General features: G+C 42.8%; 1 protein-coding gene across 4 annotated transcripts in view; it reads right to left on the bottom strand.

Moving 5' to 3' along the window:
* NID1 (nidogen 1) overlaps positions 1-468 on the bottom strand; it is a 54,973-nt gene extending 54,505 nt beyond the window's left edge. For all 4 annotated transcript variants that reach the window (XR_014509646.1, XR_014509647.1, XR_014509648.1 and 1 more), the window contains exon 1: positions 151-468. Coding sequence is in view for 1 of the 4 variants with exons in the window: in XM_083433889.1 (XP_083290015.1) it covers positions 151-357 (207 nt within the window). In the remaining 3 variants the exon portion in view is untranslated. The remainder of the gene's footprint in view (positions 1-150) is intronic.
* Between the last annotated feature and the right edge of the window lie 12,606 nt (positions 469-13,074).

The following is a 13,074-nucleotide window of genomic DNA, read 5'->3' as shown; positions in this document are numbered from 1 at the left end:
CCCACAGCAGTGACAGCAACCTCGCCTCAGCTGAGGGGACCTCCGCCTCAGTCCTTTCCCAGGCCACCGCCCCCTCTCCCCCGGACTCACTCACTCGCCCGCCCCTGGGGGTCGCCTCCGCCTGCTGCTCCCCCCCCCCCCCCCACTCACATAGAGGGAGTCGACGCTGGAGCCGTAGAAGCGCAGCGCGGTGCTGAGCTCCAGAGGCGGGGAATGCTCGTCGTCCCCAGCCTCCAGCTCGGCGTCGCCTCGCTCCGAGCCGAAGGGGAAGAGGAGCCCCCCGTGAGGGAAGCCACTCCCGGGTGCCGCCAGCGCCGCCAGCAGCGCCCACAAGCTCAAGCCCCGCAGGCTGGCCATGCTCTCTCTTCTCGTCGACGAGCCTTGAGAGCGGCGAGCCCTCAAGTTTTAAACCCCGCCGGGGCTGCGGTGGAAAAGAGGGGAGGGGGAGGCCGAGGGAAAGCGAGGAGAGGGTTTGAAGCCAACCAATCCGCGGAGAGTTCAGAGAAAGACGCCCTATCACCATCAGAGGACGGGCTTCTGTCCCCCCCTCCTTTTGCATCCTTTGCAAAGCCATCCAAAAATCCCAGCAGAGAAAACTTGAGCTTTGCTTACCCAATCTCAAGCCACCAGGAGCCAGAGGCGTTTCCCGCCCTTCGCAGTACAGTTACCCACAATTGCACTCTGTGAAAGCTTGGCTCTACTCCCCTCATACTCATTAGCGTTTGCATGCACAAATAAAGAAAAGATACCCAGTAAAGTGTGTGTGGGGGGGGTATTCATTGATACACCCCTTTAGCTACATAGACTAGAGAGTTAAGAGCTGGTGCCCTGGTTACGGTAATGGGAGGCCAGGGTTAAAATCCCCACTGGAGCATGAAGCTCACTGGGTGACCTAAGGTAAGGTTACCAGATGTCCCCGTTTCCCGGGGACAGTCCCGGGATTTACAAATCAGTCCCCTGACAAAATCCATCTATTTAGTAGGAAGTTGAAAGGTGTTCACTGAAAAAAATCTGGTAACCTTAACCTAAGGCCAGTCATGTATCTCAACCTAACCTACCTGGCAAGGTTGTGAGGATAAAATGGGAAGCAGAGAACCATGCACAATTGTACATCACCTTGAACTCCTTGGAGGAAAAGGTGACATATTGTTGGCATCTGTCTGTCTTGGTAGACAATGCAGGAGTGCACCTTTGAAGGTGAAGTCAACCCGCTGGAGAGTTGCCACGCCTGCTGTGGCTATAGAGACCAATACGTGCAACTGGGGCAGAAGAAGGGGTCCAGTTGTGCTGCTGCAGATGCACCATGGCATTTCTTCTCCTCCCAGCAGCCATTCCTCCTCTGGTCACTGCTGTGGCCACACAACCGAGCTGTCTGTCTCCAGGCACTGTGATCATTTGCAATGGATTCCCATACTGCTGAGTTAATGGCGCCAGTCTTCATGTCATGCTTGCAGACATCTTTATAATGTAGAATTAGTCTGTGTCTAGTGACTGAAGCCAGCTCCCCGTAGAACACAACCTTGGGGACCCTGCCATCTTCCATTCTGTGGACATGACCAAGCTAGCGTAGAAGTCACTAGGACATGGTGTGAACATGCTGGGCTTGTGGGCTTAAGAGCACCCAGCTTTGTTTGAGACCCTGTCCTGCCTCTTGCCACAAGACATGCAGGACTACAGCATTGTGACCCTCTACAAGAATGTAGGTGACCGCCATGACTGTAACAACTACTGTGGAATCTCCCTGCTCAGTACTGTGGAGAAAGCCTTTGTGTCTGTAGTTCCTTAACAGATTGTTTAAGGTTACTCACTGACAGGGCTTTAGAGCTCAGAGGTCAACAGTTTACATGATTTTCTCACTGCAGCAGCTTCAGGATAAATGCAGAGAGCAGAGTTACCCATTGTACATCGCTGCAATAAATAAATAGTGTACTATAAGACCAAGATCCAATGTTAATTCTATAGTGAATAAGGTATATGGGTATATACACACAGTTTTGTCACTGATTACATCATTAGACATAACTTTGATCTGGGAGATTTTGGATCCAAACATGCTCTTCCAGTTAAGGGTTAATTCTTATCTACTTACTTTTGTATTCTCCTTTGACTCCAGTTTCCTCTTTATCAGATAATTACAGGGAAATTCTGGGAATTCTGTGGTGGGTGGGTGATTAGGAAAGGATTCTGTCTCATGTCTTTAAATTTAGCCAGATGACCCTCCCTCCCGCCATACGCACAGCTCTCTAACTTTGTAGTGGAGTTTTCTTTTTAAAAGCTGCTCTGAATAAATTACACTGCTTCTGGGTTATCCTACCTTTAATCTGCCTCCAACATTGGTGGGAGATCTTTTCAAGTAAAATTCGTATTTTTGCCTTTTTTTTTTTAAGGAACAATTTGTTTTAAAAAGAATAAACAAGCAGACTATGCTGTATCACTTAAGAATGGCTAAGTACATCTGCAATTCTCATCAAGTGGTCTCTGCTGTTCAACAACGGAAGCTTTATTATTTACAGTTATTCTGAGGATAGAAATGCACTTATTTCTCAGCTGGTTGAAAATATGTAAGAAATGCTACAAAAATGTATCTTGTTACAGACAAAAATGGGCCTTGGCTCTAATTTACTTGAATAAAATGTGGCTGCTTTGCCAACTATAAAGAGCCCCTGTGACCAACTGGGCACCAGCTGACTGTTGATTTGATGCAAGGATCTTCCTGCTCATAACACACAGCCACAGGAACAATGGCAGCATTCCATTCGCTCTTATGAATTCAGTGGTTACAAGCCTGGACCATATTCCAAGCAGGAAACCATTAAGGAGGCATTGCTAGAAGACCAAGACCTCAGAAGCTCACACCTGCATGTATATGGAAGCCTCAGATTAATTATCTCTTATCATATGATAGTTTCCTATTCTGTGTAGAAAGGGGCGGGGACAAGCACACTATTACATGCTAATTTTTGTTTGCCTTTGGAGTAGGGATGCAAATATATCCAGTAACTGATTACTGGAAAAACTGCAGGTCTCTTGGGACAATATTCCTTTAGGATGGCAAATTCCTTTGGAAAGTGCTCCCACTCTACTACTGCATGGTTTTGTGGGGAGTTTATGAGCAAGCCAATTGTTAAAAATAAAATAAAATACAAGTGTAGCCAGAGAACAACACATTCTATTTCACTTCTTTATAGTCAAATATTTTATCCTGGGATTTGTGTGGATGCTGAGAATATCCAGGATTAGATATTCTCCTGATCTCACCCAGACTCTGTAACTACTTCTACAGCCCCCTTTTGACAATGAAGACACAAATCAAACCACTTCATTAATGCAGACCACTCCTCTGATTCCATTAAAAAAGGTCTCTGGTACAGGACCAGCTTTACTATTAGGCAAAATGTGCCAGACCCCGCAGGCAGCAGATATTGAGGGGTAGTGAGCAGGCAAAGATATGTGTGCCATCTTGCAACCTGCCCTGCTCTCTCCCAAAAGCTAGCTTGCTGTCCTAGAGTACAGTAGAGAATCCTGTCACATCACCAGTGCCACAACTGGTTTGCTTCTGTACACAGATGCAATGAGGCCCCATCTTGTCCTTTACTTGCTGGGCTATGCCAGTGACATCATTAACATGCATTAGAAGGCATTTGTAATTAATTTGAAGTTCATACTATTTTCTGAATTAGTTATGAAACAGAACAGATAATTAAGCACCGAATTAAGTGCTTCACAATTGATTCCATCCGTCTCTATCACCAATCCCAATAAATATATATGGTTTCCAGACAGGATCCACTTCTGTAATAATTTTGTAGTGTCTCTGCACTTTCAAACCCTTGAAGCATCCAGATGGCCAGGGAGGAGGACAAGCCCCTCTATCTGTAGCAAAGCAGCAATCAGTAGATCACACTCTTAATGAAAGAGTACAGTGGTACCTCGGGTTAAGAACTTAATTCGTTCCGGAGGTCCGTTCTTAACCTGAAACTGTTCTTAACCTGAAGCACCACTTCAGCTAATGGGGCCTCCTGCTGCTGCTGCGCCTCCAGAGCACGATTTCTGTTCTCATTCTGAAGCAAAGTTCTTAACCTGAAGCACTATTTCTGGGTTAGCAGAGTCTGTAACCTGAAGCGTATGTAACTTGAAGCATATGTAACCCGAGGTACCACTGTATCAGCTTGTATCAACAGAAAAATATACATCTAACGCTATGTTAGTGGAGGGTGGGGAAGAGGGTATTTTCTGCAGCTTGTTTGCCTGGGTCTGCACTTGAGTGTTGGCTACACTCAAAAAGATTACAAGACCAAGAGGATACATGTGTTTCCTGCTGTGTCTTGGACTGGTTACTTTTGTTATCTGAAGTATGCATCAACTCCACACTTAAAACTTTTTGCATGAAGATCAAGAAGCCGTTTGATTTAAAGTAAAAGATGTAGACAGTGGCAGGTTTTTTTAAAAGTCATGTTTGACTGCCAGATTTTGAAAAGAGGCACTTCTGCATAAACCTCCACAATTTGCTGACCCAACAAGCTGAGTGCAACCTCCCAACTAACTGCATACAGCAGCTCATTGAGGGACTTGATAAACCCCCTGACTGGGGTGGGGAAAAACAAAACACTTATTGGGATCCTGATTTCACCTCCCACATCCCACTCAGACGCTCCCTTGGGCCATCTAGTTCCAACTTCTCAAGCTACATTCCGCTTGGTAAATCACAAATTACGCAGGTCAGCTGCAGTACATAATTCTGTTCTACGGTTTATACTGACATAATGGTTTTTAACATGATTCAACAAAGCTCTCAAGCACAGGCATAATGTTAATTATGTGCTACTGGATATGTCCACTGGAATAGTGCTATCATCAGATTATCATGTATCTAGAGTCAGATTAATAATAAATACATTGGACTGATTGGATGTAATACTAAACCATAGTATTATGAGAACAAGATAAGATGAGCCTTGGAGCCGCCTCCTCCTCTGACACAGGAGTCGCTTCTGTTTTAGATTAACCATGCTTGATCAAAACAGGCCAACTTAGGTCATGCTTGATCAAAACAGGCCAACTTCAAACCGTGGGTTAAAGGTGACTTCTTTCAATAAACCATAGATAAGGTGAACCACAGTTTAGGGTTCTGATGCAACACTCTACTGTGGCTAGTCAAGCGAAAGCTTCTGAGCATTCTGGAAGAGGAGACTGAGAAGAATGCATGAGCCCAAGTCACTATGGCTTGTCATAATAACACTAAACCATAGCTTCCCATTACATGTGAGCACATCCACTGAGTTGAATGCTAGAAGCTTTAGCACCACAAAAGTTCAGAAATCTGAACTCTTTTCCTCTGCGGCTATTATTTGCCGCTTTAATAATGGGTTTTAACTCTTTGGGCTTATCCACACTTACCTGTCTTCTGCTCTTTCCAGGCACAGTCTGGACTTTAAAGCTCTGTGTCTGAATGCCCCCCCCCCTTTTTTTTTGCTCCAGAGCTTTCCCCACAAAACCCACTCTTTAAAGCTTAATTGGAGCAAACATCTCCAATTGTTTGTCATTGTTTGTCATTGTTTGTCATTGTTGGGAAGGCTAAGAGTAGTACAGTAATGATCTCTTGCAGTATGGTTATCTGTATGCCTCATGTTGGTCTCTGGTCTAGATAGCTTTACCATTAACTTGTTTGGATTTTGCTTCCAGAGTTCCAGGTTTCCTCTGACGTGCATTTCCTTTATGGTAAACTAACTCTACTGTTTGCACAAGGAAGTGTCAAATGGAGAAGGAAAAGGGGGAGATAATCTTGATCACACACAGTTTTCCGTAATGGGTGGTGATGCAGTTAGGGAACCAACATCCCCCTTGAAGGAATGTAGCATATGGCCGGCACCAGCAAAGAGTGAATTGATTTAATATTGGAAGCAGGTAAGCTTTCCTGTCCCTCCTGGGCCCTGAGTCACAGAGAACTTCCAGATTTCAGCGCTATCAAGGGTATGGGAAGGTATTGTTCTCTTCCAGCAGGTCTTCTGGCCTGGTTTGGAAGCTTTAGGGTTGGAGCTGCTGGAACCACATTCAAGATACAACGGAATTCCACTGGCTGTTGTGAAAAAGATGTTTAAGGTGTGGTCGGTCTTGCAGGCTCAGGATTTGTTCAGTATTGGCCTCCAAAGGTCACACTCTTCTGCTGTGTGGGCAGTCCTCTGGCAGCCTTGTCCTGATTCACCTGTGCCCCCCGATCTAGACAGCTCACAGGCTTCACTAAATACCAGGGGCTCCAGGTCACCTTCTGTTGAGGAACCCTTCGGCTGAGTCATAACATCTTGGAAAAGATGCTGTTTTCATTTCAAGGATGCACAGTACAGATTGACAATTATATAATTATTGCCAAATATATATAAAGCTAAATTCATGGCCATGATCTGAACCTCACATGTTAGTTATTCAGTAGTGCCTTCTGCTACATCTGCTATTAATTTATAATAATATAATTATTTTAATATGTTAGATGGTATACATAAGAGAAGAGGCATAATTCCTGCCTAGAGGGTTTACAAGTCATGGAGGTTTTTAAGCAGAGATTGGATGACCATCTGTCATATACGATTTAGTCGAGACAGTGTCATTGACTACACTGATTTTAACAATGGCCCTTCAATTAGAGCTTGCTTTAAAACAAAAAAAAAGCTTGTGGTATTTCCTTTAGCATGATGTTGTCCAGACCTAAAAATGAGCCAATAATTCCATGAATGACATCTATTTATCCTTCCTGACCCCAGTCTTCTTCTCAGATATAAAGCAGTTCATTCCTTTTAGAAGCCACAAATCAACATAAACACCCACGCATGTCTTCCAAAATTTGGATTAGCATTCTCCCATAGACTATACACACTGTGCATTTGTCATAAGGCAATAGTCAAACATGAAAATCTGCCAGCTCCATACAACAGTTACTCAGTAATCGACTCCTAGGAAACACAAGGTTTTGCAGGGAGTGACTCTGACGCTACAATGTCCCTTATGTTTTCTGTTCCTTATCTGAATGACGAGAGAAGCTGAAACAGAGACAAAATGAAAACTTTGCAAAACACAAGCTTTTAAGGGCCAATCTACACATTGCACTAAATATGTAGTGAGCAGAAGGGATGCATTTATTGTGGCTTTTTGCAGACGATAGGACCTCCAATTTCAACTGCAACTGTTTGAAGCAGAGGGAGGGGGCAGGTTGCGATCCAGACACCCCCCCCACACACACATTCTATGTAACTATGAGGTTTAGGGGAAGAAAGTTCCCATTGGACATTTGAAGAGTAGATCATATTTGCTTCTGTCTCCCCTTTCCAAGCAGAAACCACTTGGTTGTATAGCCAGTGTGGTGTAGTGGTTAAGAGCGGTAGTCTCGTAATCTGGGGAACCGGGTTCGCGTCTCTGCTCCTCCACATGCAGCTGCTGGGTGACCTTGGGCCAGTCACACTTCTTTGAAGTCTCTCAGCTGCACTCACCTCACAGAGTGTTTGTTGTGGGGGAGGAAGGGAAAGGAGAATGTTAGCCGCTTTGAGACTCCTTAAAGGGAGTGAAAGGCGGGATATCAAATCCAAACTCTTCTTCTTCTTCTTGTGAAGAAAGCATCTTCCATACTTTCTAACTCAATACAAGGGAATACTGAACAGCCAAAATGTTTCTGCTCCACATGGGGGCAAAGCAAAGAGGAACGGTCGTAGTAAATTCCCACTTAAATGTTCATGCAAAGTCTCCCATGATATCCTCATGAGAAAGCTGGTGAAATGTGGGTTGAATGAGGTAACTTAGATGGATTTGTAGCTGGTTGACTGACTGAACCCAAAGAGTACTCATTAATGTTCTTTGTCATCCTGGGGGAAAAGTAACAAGTAAGGTGCCACAGGGTTCTGCCCTGGGCTCGTTGTTGTTCAATGTCTTTATAAATAGCTTGGATGAAGGAATTGAGAGGGGGCTCACCAAATTGACAGAATTGGGATTCAATATGACCTTAACAGATTGGAGAACCGGGCCCAAACTAACAAAATGAAATTCAATAGGGACAAATGTAAGGTTCTGCACTTAGGTAGAAAGAACCAACTCCACAAATATAAGAAGGGAGACAAATGGCTTGCTAGTAACACATGTGAAAAGAATCTAGGGGTCTTAGTGGACCACAAGCTGAACATGAGTCAACAGTGTGATGCAGCAGCAAAAAAAGCTAATGCTGTTGTAGGCTGCATCAACAGAAGTATTGTGTCCTGATCAAGGGGAGTACCGGTAATACTCCCACTCTATTCTGCCTTTGTCAGATCACTGTCAGAATACTGTGTCAAATTCTGGGCACTACAGTTTAAAAAGGATGCTGACAAGCTGGAATGTGTGCACAGGAGGGCAACCAAGATGATAAAGGGCCTGGAAACCAAGCCTTATGAGGAACAGTTGAAGGAGCTGGGTATGTTTAGCCTGGAAAAAAGAAGACTGAGAGGAGATGACAGGCATCTTCAAATATCTTAAGGGCTGTCACATGGAAGATGGAACAAGCTTGTTTTCTCCTGCTCTGGTGGGTAGGACTCGAGCCAATGGCTTCAAATTACAAGACTACAGTTCCCTGGCAATTGGCCACAGTAGCTGGAGCTGATGGGAGTTGGAGTCCAACAACATTTAAAGGGCCACAAGTTCCTTATTCGTGTTCCAGCTGCTGGGCTGTTAGGTAAGTCAAAAGCAGGATCAACTGATTATCAGAATGAGTCCTATTGCAGATCAGATTGCCACAGGTTGGAGAACAGGGACAAACTCATCAAATTCAGCATGTCTACCTTGAGACAAGGAAACCAATTAAGTCCCTTTTCCCAACAATAACAGTTTAATCTGTTGTATTTCATTGAGGAAAAACCTATTTACTAAGAGGTTCCCATATTTTCACTTTTGCTGACCAACCGTGCAATTACTACACTGTAGTATATATTTGAATTAGTCTTAACAAGGACTCATAGGCTTGCAGATTTCCAAGGTGGCATGTTGTTGCAGAAGAATAGGGAACATGGACTCATCCTGTTATTTTGCAGCTAGGTAACATCTGACACTTCACTGAGACTTACTGCATCGACTTAATTGTGCTATCCCTGCACAATTTTTCCCAGGGTCAGCAACTTTAAAAAGAATTTTCAGGAAAGAAATGCAATTCATTTGTTAACTTCTGTTCAGCATAAAAACTATTTATTGCAAATACACACAGTCCCTAAACACCAGGAATTCTCCTCCCCCATGTTTCAGTGCATAAAAAGAAACTATAGCGACATCTACTGGACAATGTTATTCTTCTTCTTCTTTGGCAATCACTTGTAGCCTAGTAAGATTGTCTTCCCGGAACATGGTCTTAACAGTGAGGCTGTAAGTGACTGTGGAGGCCAATTTTGGATCCACACGCCCTTCCACAGTGGGGACATTGGTTCTCGGGCAGGAGTTGATCACGGTGTGGATTTGCCAAGCATGCCTTCCTCTTAGCACGTTTATCCCTTTTAACTTGAGTTCGAGCATCTTCAAAGTCCATGACACCTTTGGTATAGGCTGTTCTCCAGCTGGAGTGATCACAGGCCAGTGTTTCCCAATTGTCGGTGTTTATACTACATTTTTTTAGATTTGCACTGAGAGAGTCTTTAAACCCTTTTTGTTTACCACCAGCATTATGCTTTCCATGCAGAGGGTTAATCTTGAGTGAAGATGGTATGATTAATTTAGGAAATGTTGTGTAGGGTGTAACAGCACCTTCAGGGCAGGCCCAGATATTCTTTTTTTTTTAAAAAAAAAAATATTTATTAGAAGTTTAATAGTTACAGAAAAGAAAAAAGGAAAAAACAAAAAAAACAGTAAAAAATTTAACAAACAATACATCAGAAATAAAAGAAAAACAAAGAAAAACAATACATCAAAACAACAAGAAAAACAAAAACATTTAAAAACACATCCAATATTTCCATTTCTTTACCTTTCATTTACTTGTTTCATCGACCTCCTCACACCTCCCTTTTTTGTATTCTAGTTCAATTAGCTATTTCAGCAAATCCTTTCCCTCTTTCTCATTTTTTTGTTCTATAATTTATCTTAACAATCTAACTTTAAATTTTCCACTTTGGCCCATTAAGGCCCAGATATTCTTAGGGCTGACTTGACAGGAATAAAAAATGCAACAGAGACAAAAAATTTAAAAATCACAGGGGCAACGAATGCAGCAGTTTAAACAGAGTCTGTTGCTGCATACACATCATACATTTAAAGCACAGTTACCCCCTTTGCAGAACTAGCAAATACAACAGCCAAAATAAGGAATCAGGATGAGAAACAAAAAAGTGGTGAGTAGGAATATTTCAGAGAGTACTTAAAAAGATATAACACTAAATCTTTTCTACAAGTAGGGGTAATACTTTGAGCAACCGTTAACATAACAAGGAAATTGATGGGAGGAAAATAGGGTGGGAAAACTAACGGATATGCAGCAAAACAAGGTATACTTAGAATGCCATGGAGTGATAGGTTGGGAAGTCTGTACAGAAACAATGTATGATGAAAAAATATGATATCTAAATAGAAACCAGAAAATGCATAAATGATAATAATAAATAAAGCACAGTTACCCCCACTCATCCTCCAATAATCCTGGGAACTGTAATGTGTGAAAGGTGCTAGAAATTATAGCCCATTGGGGGACAAACTATAGTTCCCATGATTCCTCCCCCCCTTTGGTATTTCAGATGTATGGCGTGTAAGTAACCACCAGCATTTGAAACTCCCATTGTTCTAGGCAAGTTTTACGATTTGATCCCAGATTCCCCTTTTTCTTAGGATGTCCCTATTTTCATGAAATGTTGGAGGGTATGGTAGAATGTCCCTATTTTCATTGGAGAAGTGTTGGAGGGTATGGTAGGATGTCCCTATTTTCATTGGAGAAGTGTTGGAGGGTATGGTAGGATGTCCCTATTTTCATTGGAGAAGTGTTGGAGGGTATGGTAGGATGTCCCTATTTTCATTGGAGAAGTGTTGGAGGGTATGGTAGGATGTCCCTATTTTCATTGGAGAAGTGTTGGAGGGTATGGTAGGATGTCCCTATTTTCATTGGAGAAGTGTTGGAGGGTATGGTAGGATGTCCCTATTTTCATTGGAGAAGTGTTGGAGGGTATGGTAGGATGTCCCTATTTTCATTGGAGAAGTGTTGGAGGGTATGCTTGTGCCCTGAGTAAAGGCCCACCCATTGAGCCTCAGTCCAGGTAAGACAGAGACCATTTTAGTGGATGGCTCTTTTCAGATTTCCATTGTTCAACCTGTTCTGGAGGGGATTGAACTCCCCTTAAACAGGGATCAAGTTCATAACCCAGGGGTGCTCTTGGATCCATAATTGTCCTTACAAACACAAATAATTTCTGTGGTGCCAAATGGGCTGCCATTGAAGACAGTTCAGCAACGTAATATGAAGCTAATAATTCTATCTTAGACAATACATTACAAACACATCACACCAATACCTTATCATTTCCATTGACGGAAGGAGTCTTTTCAGCAGTTGCCTCCCGGTTGTGAAATGCCCTCCCTTGAGGGACCCACCTGGTCCCTACTTTGCGTGTAAAGGTCCCAGGGCTCAATCCCCAGCTTCTCCAGGTAGGGCTGGGAGAGATCCTAAAGAACTGTTGCCAGTCAGTGTGGGCAATACTCAGGAGCAGCTTCCTGCACTTCTATGTACAACGGTGTCATCATGATATATTTAAGCTCCATTAGCTATTTTGTGTCTCCCCTTGTTTTGATTTTATGATTATGGCTGAATTTGTTTTAACCTCTGCATTATTATTTATGGCTGAGTTGCATAGTGTGCTGTTCAGTTTTTGCTGAATTTCTGTGGTTTGGGGCATTATAGGGCAACCAATAAATATAGTAAACGAAATAACAAACAAATAATAAATGTGTAATTTTATAATGATTCTTGCTTGTGTGTTGCTTTTCTCCTGTCATGAGCTAATGGCATTGCAGTAAACTAACTGTAGTTATTAGAACAGCCCCTTCTGGTCTACATGTAAGATCTCGTTCGAGAATGGGAAGCTGAAACGTAAGGAGTCATCTACCAAATACTGAAATGAATGGAGGTCTCAGAGAAACAGTGCCTCCTGGAATCACACCTACTAGTGGCACTTGTTTTGCATTGGCAGCCATGTCATTTGGGGGACATGTTTACATAATCTTCATGTTACAATAGGAAAGAAATCCCACAGAGCACATTAGCTCTCAGCTTTGTAGTTCTCATAAGTGTCCACAGGGTATCTTCTGTGACTTGGATTTACACAGGAAATGGGGATATGAAAACAGTTTTGCAGCTTTCATAGCTGAAGTTAAAACCACTATTAGATTTCATCTTTCATCTCTCTTCTACTTAAGCATGCACAGACAAACAAAATGCAAAGACATACATAACCTAACCTCATGGGCACTTCTGAATGTTTATCTGCAAGCTTTTATAGACACCAAAAACGAAGAAAAAAATCCTGCAGCTACAATGATACAACAAAAAGGCATCAACCCTGTGAGGTAGAATAGGCTGAGTTTGCACCCTGAAATATGCATCTCATACATCCTAACCCTGTAATTGTGCAGCATAACACTCCCAACTGCCTCTAAACCATGTTACATTGAGTTGTATGTGGAGCAGCCTTTGAGTTTTCTCCCAACATCCCAACCTGCTGTCTACTCTTTGAAGCACTCCCCACATCCTCACCTCCCTGTAGACCACCAGAGGAGCTGAAAACTGGTCATAAATTGAGGAATGAAGGAGTGCAATTTTATATTTCATGTGATTACTTCTAAGCAGCCATGCATTAGACTATTAGACTTTAAGACTTAGGAAATGTCAGCACTAGATCTCATTATTTTCCCATTCTGTATGAAAATACTTAAGATATATGTATACTAAATATATTGGAATGCATTTTCATAGCTTCCAGTTGTCATGGCCAGCAATTGCAACCAAGATGGTCACAAGGGGAGTATGATCATCCAGGCAGCTGCCATAAGGATCAGATTCTGTTGACGAAACTAGAAGGCAGAGCGCTGATTTGCCCT

Source organism: Podarcis tiliguerta (assembly GCF_965153285.1).
Source record: "Podarcis tiliguerta genome assembly, chromosome: 3".
Lineage (NCBI taxonomy): Eukaryota > Metazoa > Chordata > Lepidosauria > Squamata > Lacertidae > Podarcis > Podarcis tiliguerta.
Note: the sequence above shows the minus strand (reverse complement) of the source record. Positions and strands in the feature narration are given on the sequence as shown.